This window comes from Syngnathus typhle, linkage group LG2 (assembly GCF_033458585.1).
Source record: "Syngnathus typhle isolate RoL2023-S1 ecotype Sweden linkage group LG2, RoL_Styp_1.0, whole genome shotgun sequence".
Taxonomy (NCBI): domain Eukaryota; kingdom Metazoa; phylum Chordata; class Actinopteri; order Syngnathiformes; family Syngnathidae; genus Syngnathus; species Syngnathus typhle.
In genome coordinates, this window is record NC_083739.1 from 23,756,492 (window position 1) to 23,774,113 (window position 17,622).

Here is a 17,622-nt window from a genome sequence, read left to right on the forward strand (position 1 = left end):
ATCCAACGGTGAGCGAGGGGCAGACAGGACTTAAATACAAAACACGTTACATCGACACAGGAAGAGAGGGGTGACGCGAACAGAAACTATGGCAACCTAGACACATAGCAAAACTGGGGACGAGACATGACAAATCTCCCCCGAAATAAAACTTGTTTGTTGTCAATCGCGCATCGCATTCAGCCATCCTGCCCAACACACTTAGTAAAATTCATATGTAGCACCCTTTTAAACCACTCAGTGTAGAACTTACCAGAGAATGGTGGGTGCTTGGGTCCGGTTTGCCCTCAGGTGGATACCACGAAGGTTCACCTAATTAAGTGAGGTCGGTGAAAACTACCAACCAACCAAACACTAGCTAAAATGAGACCCAGAGCAACTATAACGTATTGGCGAAATTAGAACGAGCCATATTTTAATACACAAACGAAAATAAATCCACATAGAACAATGGCAAAAGACAAACTTCTTTTCACACGCTCACACGGATACACACACGCTCAGAATTTTAGTGTAGTGGGCCCACTCACACACACACGCACACTCCGTACTCACGACTCAGTCCGCACCACCCCGTTGCAGGCCTGTTCCCCGCCTTGCTCACTACTCAGCAAAGCTAAAATTCCTCGTCGGTTTTTTGCAGCTTGAGTACGTGGCAATAAACAGTCTCGGTTGTCCGTAGCTTGGGTGCGTGGCAAGATATGGTCTCTGTCGTCGGGTAGCTTGAGTGCGTGGCAACGAGATGGTCTCGGTCGTCGAGTAGCTTGAGTGCGTGGCAACGAGATGGCAACGTAGCTCAGACGTTAACCGCGGTTGCTACGGCCTTGCTAAGTTCCGGTTCCAAGCTCGCTCCTCTTGCTACAAACAAAACTTTCCCGACTCGGCAAAACTAAGAGAGTCAGTACGTATCTTCACACATACCGCTGTAGTCTTAGCCAATTATTGACCAACAACACCGTCAATTCCTTCGGAAGGATACCGCATACGTCCGTTCCGCTCAGTCTTTTTCTCACTCCTCCTCCTTTCTTTTTCCCGGGGGGGAAAAAACCTCTCTCCAACAACAGCCAATCACATTCGACTATGCAATGCCAATTTGTTTAATTGACCAATGAAATGGCATGAACACAAACACAACCTAACTTGCGTAAACAGGCAGTTTGCTTTTAAGTTTGGGTGACCTATATTTAAATAACAAATAGGATTTATATACTATCATAATAATGAATATTATGACAATTACTGTAACAGAAATAATTAAATAAACTATTAGTCTGGTAATCTACTTATTTCACCGGGCTACACTCTCCCCCTTCTAAAAGGTTTTGATGTCCTCATCAAAAAAGGACTTACAGATATAATATAGTCTGCAAGTTTAAAGGGAAAAGGCCGAATTTGAACAAGTGAAACACAACGCCAGGGGGTGGCACCAGAGGGTTTGACATGAGCTTCTTCTGGAGTTGCTGTAAAGCCCACTTCCCACCAACACTCCATGGCTTAAAACAATAACTGGATGGTCACAGGGTTCTCCAAGTTCATCATAACTCAGCCTGACCACTGGACGAGTGACTCTCTTAGAACGTTCCACTTTCTGAATTTCCCCTTCAGTTCTCTGACTTGAGTTGAGCTCTGTTTCCCCCTCTAAATCGTTGACTTCTGGGTCAGCATTGGGAGGCAGGCTTAGACTCTCACTGACAATTGACTGTGCATCAGCCTCGTCTTGAGCTGGTCTTGGCATGTCGTAGACTGGTAGAGATTGGCTTATTGGCAACTCGGGAGGTGTCGGTAACTTGTCCCAGTCAATCTTCCAGTAGTTTGACCACTGTTCCTCCTCGTAATCAGACTCAGAGGACAGTCCTTCCTCGTGGTTGGGTGACTGTGGCTGTTCTTTTGTCTTTTGTTGGGATCTGGTTACATGCCTCCGTTGTGGCTGCTCATCACCCTTGTCCACAGGGAGTCTCACGAGGTAACCGATGGGTAACAGATGATTACGATGGATGGTCTTCTCCACTCCCATGCCTCTCTCCGGCTTAATCTTGTAGACTGGTAGGTTCGACAGTTTTTCCACCACCACATACGGTGAGGGTCTCCATTTAAATCTCAGTTTTTGTTTGCCTTGAACTCCAAAATTTCTCATCAGAACTCGGTCACCTTTGTCCAGAACTTGTTCTTTGACATGCTTGTCATGTGCTCTCTTGTTTCTTTGGTGGTTTTTGTCCGATGTCTCTGTAGCTAGTGTGTAGGCTCTTTGGAGGTCCCTCTTGAGATTGGCTACATACTGGTGATAGGACTTGCCTTTTGGACTGGTATCGGCCACGTCAAAACAAACATCAACTGGTAGACGAGCTTCTCGGCCAAACATCAACAGATAGGGTGAGTAACCAGTGGCTTCATTCTGTGAACAATTGTAGGCGTGAACCAGTTGACTGATCTTTTGACTCCACTTTTGCTTCTGCTTGGTATCAAGAGTGCCTAGCATTGACAAAAGTGTACGGTTGAATCTTTCTGGTTGAGGATCCCCCTGAGGATGGTAAGGAGATGTTCTGGATTTTCGAATGCCTAACATCCTCAGGAGATCTTGGATCAACTTGCTTTCAAAATCCCGCCCTTGGTCGGAATGTATGCGGGCAGGGAGACCATAATGTACAAAGAACCGTTCACACAGAATCTTGGCTACAGTCATGGCTTTCTGGTCTTTGGCTGGAAAGGCTTGAGCGTAGCGGGTAAAATGATCAGTCACTACCAGGATGTTAGCATAACCTTGAGAGTCTGGTTCAAGTGACAGGAAATCGATACACACGAGGTCTAAAGGCCCTTGGCTGGTTATCTGATTCAAAGGAGCAGCTTTTTGGGGCAGGGCTTTGCGGGTGATGCAATGGCCACAGTTTTTTACATACTGCTCCACTTCGGCACCCATCTTGGGCCAGTAAAATCGATCTCTGATAAGTTCAAGTGTCTTGTCTATGCCTAGGTGACCAGACTCATCGTGTAGGGATTTCAGAACCATGGTGACATACTCTTTGGGTAGAACTAGCTGGTGCACTGGGGACCCATTTCTTTGCACATTTCTGTAGAGCAGGTTTTCTCTTATTATAAGCTTGCTTGCTTCTTTATTCAACAGTGTGGAAATCGGGTTTTCAAAAGTGGCAAATGGTGTACCACCACTCAGTGACTGTTTGACTGGGGCAATATTAGGGTCACGGTCTTGAGCTTGGATGAGATCTTTACGACTGAACTGTGTTAATGAACCAAGATCCAGCCGAACTGGGTAGACGAAGGACTCAGGAATGGCGTCTGGGGACACTCCGAGCGATTCTGCGACGGTTGTGGGCTCTTTATGGGTTTCTCTGCAAGTAATTTGTTGGCAGAGAGCTTTGACACACTCCAGAGACACACTTTGCCATTCTTGTTTGGTATCGGAAACGGGGTTTCGCGAGAGTGAATCAGCATCTATATTGTTCCGGCCTGGTCTATACTGCAGGGTAAAATTGTAAGTGGACAAGGCGGAGAGCCAACGATGTCCTGTTGCGTTGAGTTTGGCAGTCGTGAGAATGTAGGTGAGCGGGTTGTTGTCTGTTCTCACAGTAAACTGAGCTCCATATAAATAATCGTGGAATTTGTCGACTACAGCCCACTTGAGTGCCAAAAACTCCAGCTGGTGTACTGGATAGTTCTTTTCAGATGTACTTAGCTTGCGGCTGGCGAAAGCGACTGGTCTTAACCCTTCTGGGTACTCCTGATTTAGAACGGCACCCAAACCTTGATAACTTGCATCGATGTGAAGCATGTAAGGTTTGGTCGGGTCAGCGAATGCCAGCACAGGAGCACTTGTGAGGCAGTGGATGATCCTTTGGAAAGCCTCTGAACAGGACTTGTCCCACCGATCACCGAAAGGCTCTTCTTTTTTGTAATAGTTCTTGTCTGGTGAAGGATTTGATTTTGTCTTCTTTTGTGTTGGAGGATAACCCTTGCATAGCTCGGTTAACGGACGAACGATGATGGAAAAGTTTTTGATGAATCTACGGTAATAACCACAAAACCCCAAGAAAGACTGGAGAGATGTGAGGTCTGTAGGTTGCGTCCACTTGGTCACAGATTCAACTTTGGCGGGGTCTGTGGCAATTCCATGCTCTGAGACGATGTGCCCAACATAGTTCACTTGAGGGCGACAAAACTGACACTTATCCAGAGACAGCTTGAGCCCAGCTTCTTCAAGGCGGTTAATGACTTTGAGAAGTCTTTGTTCGTGTTCCTCTAATGTTTTGCCAAACACAATCAGGTCGTCCAGATAAACAATAACTTCTAGCATGTGCATGTCCCCAACAGTCTTCTCCATCAGTCTCTGGAACGTTGCAGGGGCACCAGTAATTCCCTGTGGCATCCGCTCAAACTGAAAAAAACCCAGAGGACATATAAATGCTGTTTTTTCTTTGTCCTCGTCGGCCATTGGGATTTGGTAGTAGCCGCTGCGCAAATCCAACACCGAAAACCACTTGCTGCCGGACAAACAGTCAAGGGCGTCGTCAATGCGAGGCACGGCATACTGATCGGGAATGGTTCTGCGGTTCAAGGTGCGGTAGTCGACACACATGCGAAGTTGGCCATTCTTTTTACGTGCCAGGACAATCGGGGATGCGTATGGACTCCTTGATTCCTTTATGATTCCAGCAGCCAGCAGACCTTGTAGATGACGCCGGAGATCATCCAAGTCAGCAGGCGCAATGCGCCGAGACCGTTCTCTGAAAGGAGTGTTATTGTTTACCCGTATGTTATGCACTACTCCTCTTGCCAAACCCACATCCCACTCCTCTGTAGAAAACACATTGGGATGCTGAGCTAGCTTTGTACTGAGTCTTTCTTTCCATTCTTCGCTGATGTCTGAATCACCAAAGTTAAACACGCAGGGGTCCATAGCTGGAACAATATTGGCATGGGAGCTTGGTGTATCAGTCACAACATCAGCGACATGCAAATGTGCAATCACAGTCCCCATAGGGATAGCAGTTGACTTTAGAGACTCATTTCGCAGAAGCACCAGAAACTTGTTGGGGTCTAACATCTTAGAGAATAACACCGTTGGTTGGACTAGGACACTTGGAGGAAGAGAAGGTGAGTGAGCACGTTCAGTGAGGAGTATACTGTCTCCAAGGGTTTTCCTTTCTTTGACTCGACAAATGGCAATGTGTTCTGTGCCAGGGGCTATGATGAGAGGACCAGGACCTGCCCATTTTACATCAGCAACAGGTAAGTTGGTGTCGTCTTCGGGACTTTCTTTTTCAGAAGAAGGTGAGTAGTTTTCTTTGTGCACTTGAACTTTAACGGACTTTACATTTTCCCGGACTTTCTGAGTAGAGTTTGACTGAAAAGGCCGAACACCCTTGACATTGGTGCCAATAAGAACGGGTATTGTCTCGGAACAACGAGGGTCAGGACACACCAAAGCCAGAACAGACACAGCCTTGGCTTTGTTCCATTTTGACTTGTCTGGCAGCTCCAACTCAACTTGGACATAGCCTTTATAGGGGTAACTATCTTTTGAGTCACTCAGGCCCCATATGGACAGACCAGTCACCGGGTTCAGCGGGATATGTGACAGATTTTCACTGTACCAGCTGTCAAAAATGATGGTAACTTGGGAGCCGCTATCCATGAGTGCCGTGCAGGGGTTGCCATTAATAGTTACTTGGGCAGTAGAAGGAGGTCCAACGAGACCTTCTGGCAAACTGTAGGTCTGCATGTGGACAGAACTCCTCTTCACATTTGCATTTGTATTATTTTCTCTTGCCTCTTCAGGTCTTTGACCTTGCGTGGACTTTCTTTGAGCTTGTAGGAGTTTCTGTATTACTTTGGGGTAGTTCTCTGGAGCAATACATTTAGTTGCAATGTGCCCATCTTCGCCACACCGGTAACAAAAGAAATCACTTGAGTTTCTGGAAGTGAAAGTTCTTTGCTGCTGGGGCTTAGACGGAGTTTCTCTTTGACGGTTCTCAGAGGCGGAACTGTACTTGGGCTTAATTGACATTGCTGAGACTTGTTTTCTGAGCTTTACCACCTCTTTCTTTAGGGCTTGTACGTTTTTATCTTCTGAGCTCTCTGATTTTATATCGACAGACGGGAAAAAACTTGTCATATTCCCACATGGCATTGATGAGGACGTAGTGAGCTCACATACTTGCGTTTTGAGTTGGTCTATTTCTGCCTTTAACCCTGTGATCTCAGTGTCTGAGGTTAACATGGCACTTTTTGCATAAACTGCTTTGGACGGTTGTAGTCTGCGGCGTGAAGCTTCATGCTCCTCTTCCTGACGTATCTCAGTGAGTAGCTGCAGGAAAGTGGGCGGATTATCACGTCGTTCTCTCAGTCGGAGGTTCAGGATCATAAAATCAGATCTGCTGGCTCCTTTGATGAGCTGGTCGATGCGAGCGCGATCTGTGTGATCTACCCTTATGCCCCCTTTTTGGACGACTTTATTCAGGACGCGCTCCATGCGCCTCAAAAACTCGGATAGTTTCTCACTTGGGTGTTGGCACAGCATTCTGTAGGTAAAATAAAGTTCTTCTCCGCTCTCTGGTGTACCAAATGTATTTTCGAGGATGTCCAGGAATTCAGTGGACGTTGCGCTGGGGTCATTGAACCGGACAGCTTGCAGGACCTCTAGCGCAGGACCTTTTACACTTTCCATAATCCTCATCCTCTTTTCTCTTTCCGGACGTTCACATTCCTCAATCATGAGTCTGGCTTGTTCAATCCAATTTTCTAACTGTTCTTCTCCCGATGGTGTGGGCGTAACCCCTGAGAAGGTCCGCAGTCTCCTGAATGGGCTGATGTCACTGCTGGTGGGCTGTTGTGTCTGTTTCAAGATTTCACCAACAGCTTTGATGATAGCCTCAGGAGAGGACGCTTGCAGTGGTGGAATCAAACTAGGATGGGTTTGTGGCACACTTGGACCATCACTGGCTGCCTCATTCTCTAGTGCAGAAACTACAAAGATCCTCCATGGCCCAACAGAACATTCGGGAAATACATCAACAGGAATTGCGCTGGTATTGACCTTCTCTTTGCACTCACACAGCACAGTTAGGCTTTGAGAATGTGGGTCAAACATCCTTCCTCTCACTTTGACTCTTCCAAGTGCTTTGATTGTCTGCAATGTTTCTTCAATGGTATTTGTTTCAGCCTCTGCAGGAACGTCTTTCAACAGCAAAGCGTTGGCCAGGTCTATGCCTTCTCCAATACACCAGTTCTTCAGCTGAGCCATCTCCCCTGGTTGTGCAGTTACTTGGATCACTTGTCAGGACTAAATTTGACAGGCTTTAGTTTTTACAAGTAGCATTTAAATTTCAAGGGGAAAACTAAGGCTTCGTTAAGGTGACTCTAACTTAAGGGTAAAGAATACAGAATTATTTTATTTTCTTATTACTATTAAACCTACACTTCTCTGGGTCAAACTAAATTTAGTTAAATGTAGTGCTATTTTATAACTATTTTAGAGCTAAATTATCCCAGCGGTGCCTCCATTTTATGTAGCACCCTTTTAAACCACTCAGTGTAGAACTTACCAGAGAATGGTGGGTGCTTGGGTCCGGTTTGCCCTCAGGTGGATACCACGAAGGTTCACCTAATTAAGTGAGGTCGGTGAAAACTACCAACCAACCAAACACTAGCTAAAATGAGACCCAGAGCAACTATAACGTATTGGCGAAATTAGAACGAGCCATATTTTAATACACAAACGAAAATAAATCCACATAGAACAATGGCAAAAGACAAACTTCTTTTCACACGCTCACACGGATACACACACGCTCAGAATTTTAGTGTAGTGGGCCCACTCACACACACACGCACACTCCGTACTCACGACTCAGTCCGCACCACCCCGTTGCAGGCCTGTTCCCCGCCTTGCTCACTACTCAGCAAAGCTAAAATTCCTCGTCGGTTTTTTGCAGCTTGAGTACGTGGCAATAAACAGTCTCGGTTGTCCGTAGCTTGGGTGCGTGGCAAGATATGGTCTCTGTCGTCGGGTAGCTTGAGTGCGTGGCAACGAGATGGTCTCGGTCGTCGAGTAGCTTGAGTGCGTGGCAACGAGATGGCAACGTAGCTCAGACGTTAACCGCGGTTGCTACGGCCTTGCTAAGTTCCGGTTCCAAGCTCGCTCCTCTTGCTACAAACAAAACTTTCCCGACTCGGCAAAACTAAGAGAGTCAGTACGTATCTTCACACATACCGCTGTAGTCTTAGCCAATTATTGACCAACAACACCGTCAATTCCTTCGGAAGGATACCGCATACGTCCGTTCCGCTCAGTCTTTTTCTCACTCCTCCTCCTTTCTTTTTCCCGGGGGGGAAAAAACCTCTCTCCAACAACAGCCAATCACATTCGACTATGCAATGCCAATTTGTTTAATTGACCAATGAAATGGCATGAACACAAACACAACCTAACTTGCGTAAACAGGCAGTTTGCTTTTAAGTTTGGGTGACCTATATTTAAATAACAAATAGGATTTATATACTATCATAATAATGAATATTATGACAATTACTGTAACAGAAATAATTAAATAAACTATTAGTCTGGTAATCTACTTATTTCACCGGGCTACACATAATTGACGACACATCGTTTGATGCGATGGTGCAATCCTCGATGGTGTGTTATTGTCAAATATTGTTTGTTTTTTAATCTCCATCGCGGACCGGACGTCATACGGAGGCCGCCATTACAGATGCGCAGAACGGTTGCGCAAGACACGTCAGCTATATAAAGAGCGAGAGTTCAGTTCTCCACCTATTAGTTTCAATTCACAGTTTAATTAGCAGTTTCAATCAGCAAATAACAAAATGCGTATTACAGGTAATATTTTATTTTACAACACTTTGCCTTGTTCCTTTCGTCTCTGCTGTTCATTTCAAACACGCTCCATACGACCGCAATGCTCTTGTATCAGACGCTCGCTCGATCACCTGCTAGTTTGCCGTCTGTCACAATGTACCCTACACAAATCCGAAACATTTGTTGCGGCTACGAGTCACGACGAGGGGCAAGTTTTGGTTTCCAAGGGTGTTTTTATTCCTCTTCAACGTCTCTCCCATACAGAGCCGCCTCTTTCCCGTGCGCGCACGGAGCGCGGTGGTGCGTTTAGGGGCAGTCGGAGAAATCAACGCCAACAAAAAAAATGACATCCAGCCTAGTTAAGACCATACCAAAGACTATAAAAATGGGACCCATTGCCTCCCTGCGTGTGTGACGATCTTTGGGACTTAAAAAAAAAAAAATAATAAAAAATTTTTAAAAATTCATAAATATTGGGTGCGTATTATACATGGGTACAAGCTTTTTTCCAGCATCAGCATGCCATTTTTAGGGTGCGTACTATACATGGGGGCGCACTATACACGGAAAAAAAGGTATTTGATCACCGCATGGCAGGATTTACAAACTGCACGTGTCTTGTCCGTTGAGCCATCTTTTCTTTGCAATCCAGAGTGCTTCCAAACGAATGACTTGAAGCCTAAAGGGGAGTGAATTTCCTCGTCTTTTTGGACACTAGCCATAGCACCAGCCCAGGAGCCGCGTACTAGTTGTCGACTCCCCTTTCACGTGCCTGCTCTGCTCACAACACAACAACGTCGCGCGCACTGCTCCCGGAAAGAGGAAGCGAGCAACAATGAACTGGATTTCAAAATAAAGTCGCGTCTAATGTCCGAGGTCAAACACGGCGATATAAATCGATGTTTACGTTAGCATCGATGCCAATAAATCGTAGAGCATTACCGTTTTTTTCCGTGTATAGTGCGCCCCCATGTATAGTACGCACCCCTAAAAATGGCATGCTGATGCTGGGAAAAAGCTTGTACCCATGTATATTACGCACCCAATTTTTATGAATTTTTAAAAAAATTTTTTTTTTTTTTTTTTTTTAAGTCCCAATGATCGTCACACACGCAGGGAGGCAATGGGTCCCATTTTTATAGTCTTTGGTATGGTCTTAACTAGGCTGGATGTAGTTTTTTTTGTTGGCGTTGAGTTCTCCGACTGCCCGTAAACGCACCACCGCGCACGGGAAAGAGGCGGCTCTGTATGGGAGAGACGTTGAAGAGGAATAAAAACACCCTTGGAAACCAAAACTTGCCCCTCGTCGTGACTCGGAGCCGCAACAAATGTTTCGGATTTGTGCAGGGTACATTGTGAGACAGCAAACGAGCAGGTGATCGAGCAAGCCTTGTCTGATACGAGAGCATTGCGGTCGCATGGAGCGTGTTTGAAGTGAACAGCAGAGAAGAAAGGAACAAGGCAAAGTGTTGTGAAATAAAATGCACAGAACGGATGCGCAAGACACGTCAGCTATATAAAGAGCGAGAGTTGTTTTCTTCCTATTAGTTTCAATTCACAGTTTAATTAGCAGTTTCAATCAGCAAATAACAAAATGCGTATTACAGGTAATATTTTATTTCACAACACTTTGCCTTGTTCCTTTGGTGTTAAGACTAAAACACAAAGGCGCTCTTTAAGCAATGTGACAGTGAGCGCCCGGCGCGCTGCGGTTGCGCGACCGCACCAAATTAAGCTCCCTGCGCAGTGCGCACTGAGGTCCACTTAAATTTTAGAAAGTACATCAGGACTTTAAAAATATCTTCTAAATTTCAGCGACGGCTCTGTCACACTAATCGACCAGCGCGGTGCAGTTGGGCGGTCGGCGGCGCGCTACGGTTGAGCGTTCTCTCTCGCACTCTCTCCCTCGCTCTCTCTCGCTCTCGCACACACGCAAACCGGATATCATACGGAGGCCGCCATTACAGATGCGCAGAACGGATGCGCAAGACACGTCAGCTATATAAAGAGCGAGAGTTCAGTTTTCTACCTAAATCCGTATTACAGGTAATATTTTATTTCACAACACTTTGCCTTGTTCCTTTCTTCTCTGCTGTTCATTTCAAACACGCTCCATACGACCGCAATGCTCTTGTATCAGACGATCGCTCGATCACCTGCTAGTTTGCCGTCTGTCACAATGTACCCTACACAAATCCGAAACATTTGTTGCGGCTCCGAGTCACGACGAGGGGCAAGTTTTGGTTTCCAAGGGTGTTTTTATTCCTCTTCAACGTCTCTCCCATACAGAGCCGCCTCTTTCCCGTGCGCGGTGGTGCGTTTACGGGCAGTCGGAGAAATCAACGCCAACAAAAAAAATTACATCCTGCCTAGTTAAGACCATACCAAAGACTATAAAATGGGACCCATTGCCTCCCTGCGTGTGTGACGATCATTGGGACTTTAAAAAAAAAAAAAAAAAATTAAAAAAAAAATTAAAATTTTTTTTTGTACCCATGTATAATGCGCACCCCAGATTTTAGGACAATAAATTAGTTAAATTTTGCGCACTATACACGGAAAAAAACGGTATATCGATTAATCGATGTGTATCGATGAATCGTTACACCCCTAATAATTATCATGGGCGATTTCGACATCCACATGAATTTACCGTCAGAGCCACTTCGGCGTTTCAGACTTTAACTGATACGTTTGGTTTTACGCAAGCCGTACAGGCAGCAACGCATAAGAATGGAAATACCATAGATCTGGTATTATCCCGAGGACTTGCAACCTCAAATATAGCAGTACTGCCATACACTACTGTTTTGTCTGATCATTACTTAATAAAGTTTGAAATTCTAGTTCCTTGTCAAAGACAAGAGAGCAATCAGCATTATAGGAGCCGTCATTTCAACTCCATGACTGCAACTGCGCTATCTGAGATACTGTCGCCGGCAACCGCTATATTTCTCGCATACACCGGCTCTATTAATAATCTTACAAATGAATTAAATGCGACATTGTTAAATGCCATTGACTCTGTGGCGCCGTTACGTCTGAAAACTCGCCGTAGAGTGCCTACTCCGTGGTTCACAGATGAAACGCGTACGCTTAAGCAATTATGTAGAAAGCATGAGCGCAGACGGCGTCTAACCAAACTTGAGGTTTTCCATCAGGCATGGCAGGATAGCCTCCTGAAATATAAAGATGCGCTTATCTTAGCAAAAACCCGATATTTTTCGCAAGTTATTAATCTCAATAAAAACAATCCGAAACACCTATTTGATACAGTGGCAAAGCTGACTCTGCGCCAGCCGACCCCCGATAGTTCCTTCCACTCAGCTGACGAGTTCATGAAATTTTTTGCTCAAAAGATTGAATCCATTAGGGATGAGATCACCCCTCCATGAGTCGTCACCTTATCGTGGTGGAGGGGTTTGCGTGCCCCTATGATCCTAGGAGCCATGTTGTCTGGGGCTTCATGCTCCTGGTAGGGTCACCCATGGCAAACGGGTACTAGGTGAGGGGCCAGACAAAGCACGGCTCAAAAAGCCCCTTATGATGATAAATATATATGGAAACAGATTTCCCTCGCCCGGACGCGGGTCACCGGGGCCCCCCTCTGGAGCCAGGCCTGGAGGCGGGGCTCGAAGGCGAGCGTCTGGTGGCCGGGCCTTCGCCCATAGGGCCCGGCCGGGCAAAGCCCGAAAAGGAAATGTGGGTCCCCCTTCCCATGGGCTCACCACCTGTGGGAGGGGCCAAAGGGGTCGGGTGCAGTGCAAGCTGGGCGGCGGCCAAAGGCAGGGACCTTGGCGGTCTGATCCCCGGCTGCAGAAGCTGGCTCTTGGGACATGGAATGTCACCTCTCTGGCTGGAAAGGAGCCCGAGCTGGTGTGCGAGGCAGAAAAGTTCCGACTAGATATAGTCGGACTTGCCTCCACGCACAGTTTGGGTTCCGGTTCAAGCCCTCTCGAGAGGGGCTGGACTCTTCCACTCTGGAGTTGCCCACGGTGAGAGGCGTCGAGCAGGTGTGAGTATACTTATTGCCCCCCGGCTGGGCGCCTGCACATTGGGGTTCACCCCGGTGAACGAGAGGGTAGCCTCCCTCCGCCTTCGGGTGGGGGGACGGGTCCTGACTGTTGTTTGTGTCTATGCACCAAACGGCAGCTCAGAGTACCCACCCTTCTTGGGGTCCCTGGAGGAAGTGCTGGAGAGCGCTCCTTCTGGGGACTCCATCGTTCTACTGGGTGACTTCAATGCTCACGTGGGCAATGACAGTGAGACCTGGAAGGGCGTGATTGGGAGGAACGGCCCCCCCGATCTGAACCCGAGCGGTGTTCTATTGTTGGACTTCTGTGCTCGACACGGATTCTCTATAATGAACACCATGTTCAAACATAAGGGTGTCCATGTGTGCACTTGGCACCAGGACACCCTAGGCCGCAGTTCGATGATCGACTTTGTAGTCATGTCATCGGATTTGCGGCCGCATGTTTTGGACACTCGGGCGAAGAGAGGGGCGGAGCTGTCAACTGATCACCACCTGGTGGTGGGTTGGCTCCGATGGTGGAGGAAGATGCCGGTCCGACCTGGCAGACCCAAACGCTCTGTGAAGGTCTGCTGGGAACGTCTGGTGGAATCCCCTGTCAGGAAGAGCTTCAACTCCCACCTCCGGCAGAGCTATTCACACGTCCCGGGGGAGGCGGGGGACATTGAGTCCGAGTGGACCTTGTTCCGCGCCTCCATTGTTGAGGCGGCCGACCGGAGCTGTGGCCGTAAGGTCATTGGTGCCTGTCGTGGCGGCAATCCCCGAACCCGCTGGTGGACACCGGCGGTAAGGGATGCCGTCAAGCTGAAGAAGGAGTCCTATCGGGCCGTTTTGGCGTGCGGGACTCCGGAGGCAGCTGACAGGTACCGGATGGCCAAGCAGAACGCGGCTTCGGTGGTTGCTGAGGCAAAAACCCGGACGTGGGAGGTGTTTGGCGAGGCCATGGAGAATGACTTCCGGACGGCTTCGAGGAAATTCTGGTCCACCATCCGGCGTCTCAGGAGGGGGAAGCAGTGCAACGTCAGAGGAGATGGCGTGCTGCTGACCTCGACTCGGGACGTCGTGTGTCGGTGGGGAGAATACTTCGAAGACCTCCTCAATTCCACCGACACGCCTTCCATTGTGGAAGCGGGGCCTGGGGACTCTGAGGCGGACTCTCCAATCTCTGGGGTCGAAGTCACCGAGGTAGTTAAAAAACTCCTCGGTGGCAGGGCCCCCGGGGTGGATGAGATCCGCCCGTATTTCTTAAGGGCTCTGGATGTTGTGGGGCTGTCATGGCTGACACGTCTCTACAACATCGCGTGGACATCGGGGACAGTGCCTCTGTTTGGTCCGCATTTCCGGCAGTAAGTCGGATTCGTTCTCAGTGAGGGTTGGACTCCGCCAAGGCTGCCCTTTGTCACCGATTCTGTTCATAGTTTTTATGGACAGAATTTCTAGGCGCAGCCGAGGCGTTGAGGGTGTCCGGTTTGGGGACCTCAGCATCGCGTCGCTGCTTTTTGCAGACGACGTGGTGCTGTTGGCTTCATCAGGCCGTGATCTCCAGCTCTCACTGGAGCGGTTCGCAGCCGAGTGTGAAGCGGTCGGGATGAGGGTCAGCACCTCCAAATCCGAGTCCATGGTCCTCGATCGGAAAAGGGTGGAATGCCCTCTCCGGATTGGGGATGAGATCCTGCCCCAAGTGGAGGAGTTTAAGTATCTTGGGGTCTTGTTCACGAGTGAGGGGAGGATGGAGCGCGAGATCGACAGGCGGATCGGTGCAGCGTCGGCAGTAATGCGGACTTTGTACCGGTCCGTCGTGGTAAAGAGAGAGCTGAGCCAAAAGGCAAAGCTCTCAATTTACCGGTCGATTTACGCTCCTATCCTCACCTATGGTCACGAGCTATGGGTCGTGACCGAAAGAACGAGATCCCGGATACAAGCGGCCGAAATGAGTTTTCTCCGCAGGATGTCCGGGCTCTCCCTTAGAGATAGGGTGAGAAGTTCGGTCATCCGGGAGAGACTCGGAGTAGAGTCGCTGCTCCTCCACGTTGAGAGGAGCCAGATGAGGTGGCTTGGGCATCTCATCAGGATGCCTCCTGTACGCCTCCCTGGGGAGGTGTTCCGGGCATGTCCCACCGGTAGGAGACTGTATTTCAAATTTTGGGACCGTCCGTCTTAAATATAATCAATCTGTCTGTCTCCTCTGGGATAGTGCCAACAGCCTTTAAAACCGCTATCATTAAACCGTTGCTTACCAATAATCGATATGATACTTTTCAGTCTGGTTTTAGAGCTAATCAATCCACTGAGACAACACTTGCTAAAGTGACTAACGATCTCCTCATAGCTATGGATTCAAACACTTCGTCTGTACTGTTACTACTCGATCTTAGTGCTGCCTTCGACACTGTAGACTTCGATATTTTATTAGGGCGTCCTAAAAGTTGTGTTGGTATTTCAGGGTCAGCACTAGGCTGGTTCCATTCCTATCTATCAAACAGGACGCACCGAGTGGTCCATGGCAATGCATCCTCGGAGCTCTATAATATTACGTGTGGTGTCCCACAGGGATCGGTTCTCGGACCAATTCTTTTTAATATTTATATGATTCCGCTTGGGGACATAATACGTAAATATAATATTAGTTTTCAATGCTATGCGGATGACACCCAATTATATATGCCGTTATCGATGACAGATCCGCGGGATTGTTGTAATCTTGAGGCGTGCCTTGCGGAGATCAAATAGATGTCTCTCAACTTCCTTCGTCTTAACCCAGATAAAACTGAGATGTTGATAATTGGTCCAACTCGTTATCAACACTTATTCAAGGAAACCGCTATAACTATAGATAATCGTACTATCACTCAAAGCGATACGGTAACTAATCTCGGGGTAATATTTGACCAAACTCTTTCCTTTCAAAAGCACATCAAGAATATAACCAGAATTGCGTTTTTTCACCTTCGTAATATTGCAAAGATTCCACCGATCCTCTCGACCGGTGATGCGGAAACTATTATACATGCGTTCGTCACGTCGCGCCTGGACTACTGTAATGTACTATTTTCGGGTCTTCCTAAGTCCCGCATCAAAAGTCTACAGTTAGTACAAAATGCTGCTGCAAGGCTGCTCTCTCGGTCAAGAAAATTTGATCACATTACCCCAATACTAGCCAACTTACATTGGCTCCCGGTCCATTTAAGATGTGACTTCAAGGTTCTTCTATTAACCTATAAATCACTGCATGGCTTAGCGCCTTCATATCTCGTCAACCCAGTTGTTCCCTATGTTCCGTCTCGTAACCTTTGTTCGCAAAACACTACCCTTTTAGCGACACCGAGGGCCAAGAAAATGTCTGCAGGCTCTAGAGCATTTTCTATTCGGGCTCCAGAGCTTTGGAATGCCCTACCAATGGATATTAGGACTGCTACCTCAGTAGAAACATTTAACACATTTCTATGACATGGCCTTTAACTAACCTGTAGTGGCCGATTCGGCTGGAGTTTGTTTTCTCTCCCTCTCCACCCCCTCCCTCCCCCCTCCCCGGCCGGGGAGGTGGTTAGGTGGCACCCATGCTGACAGCGGCTATCTGGATTCTCGTGGGCCAATTCAGGATGGGGGAACTGCAGCTCAACCTCCTCGAAGACACTGCCAGGACAATTGAGGGCTCCTTCGGCAGCCCTCCGCTCTGACATGGACATCCACTTTTTATTTCATTGATTTTCATGTTGTATCATTTGTGCCCTCTCTGCATCCATTTCAACCTGGTGATCCTGAAAGGGGGATCCTTCTATCTGTGGTCCCTTCTCAAGGTTTCTCATTTTCCCCCGGTAGGGGTTTTTAAGTTTTTCCTTGCACTCTTGGGAGCTTAAGATCAGGGGATGCTTTGAGAATAATTGTCAATTTCTGTCTATGTGAAGCCCTTTGAGACTGCTTGTGATTTAGGGCTATACAAATAAACTTGACTTGACTTGACTATTCTATGGAGCTCTCTTCCACTTCCGTGGCCGGAAGTCCACGCCGCCACACGCCTGTAAGTTTGTTTTGTTAAATAAAGAACCGTTTACCAAACCCACGTCTTTCCTTGAACTTTGTTAACGTCCTGTTTGATAGATAGGAATGGAACCAGCCTCGTGCTGACCCTGAAAAACCAACACAACTTTTAAGGCGCCCTAATAAAATATCGAAGTCTACAGTGTCGAAGGCAGCACTAAGATCGAATAGTAACAATACAGATAAAATGTTTGAATCCATAGCTATGAGGAGATCCTTAGTCACTTTAGCAAGTGCTGTCTCAGTGGAATGATTAGCTCTAAAACCAGACTGAAAAGAGTCATATTGATTATTGGCGATCATGTAATCAATAAGCTGCTGCGCTACTACTTTTTCAAGAAGTTTTGCTATGAATGGGAGGTTTGAAACTGGCCTATAATTACTGAGACAGTCCGGGTCAAGATTTGGTCGCTTAAATAACGGTTTAATGATAGCGGTTTTAAAGGCTGTTGGCACTATCCCAGAGGAGACCGACAGATTATTTATATTTAAGACGGACGGTCCTAAAATTTGAATTAATTCTTTAAGTAGTTTGGCTGGGAGCGGGTCGAGTAAATATGTTGTTTGTTTAGGCACTGAGCCGCTGCAACTGCGTGCGCCGCCATCTTTGCAACTGCGTGCGCCCAATTAAGGTAGATCTTTAAGTTTTTGTGATGGTCATGCGCATTGAAGTCACCCAGCAGAACTATGGAGTTCCCAGAAGCGCACTCCAGCACTT

General features: G+C 47.4%; 1 protein-coding gene across 1 annotated transcript; it reads right to left on the minus strand.

Annotated features, from left to right (window-relative positions):
• Positions 1-382: 382 nt before the first annotated feature.
• LOC133150101 (uncharacterized) lies at positions 383-8,787 on the minus strand. Its single transcript, XM_061272403.1, has one exon. The coding sequence runs from the start codon at positions 7,253-7,255 to the stop codon at positions 1,373-1,375; it is 5,883 nt and encodes a 1,960-aa protein (XP_061128387.1). The 5' UTR covers positions 7,256-8,787; the 3' UTR covers positions 383-1,372.
• Positions 8,788-17,622: the final 8,835 nt, after the last annotated feature.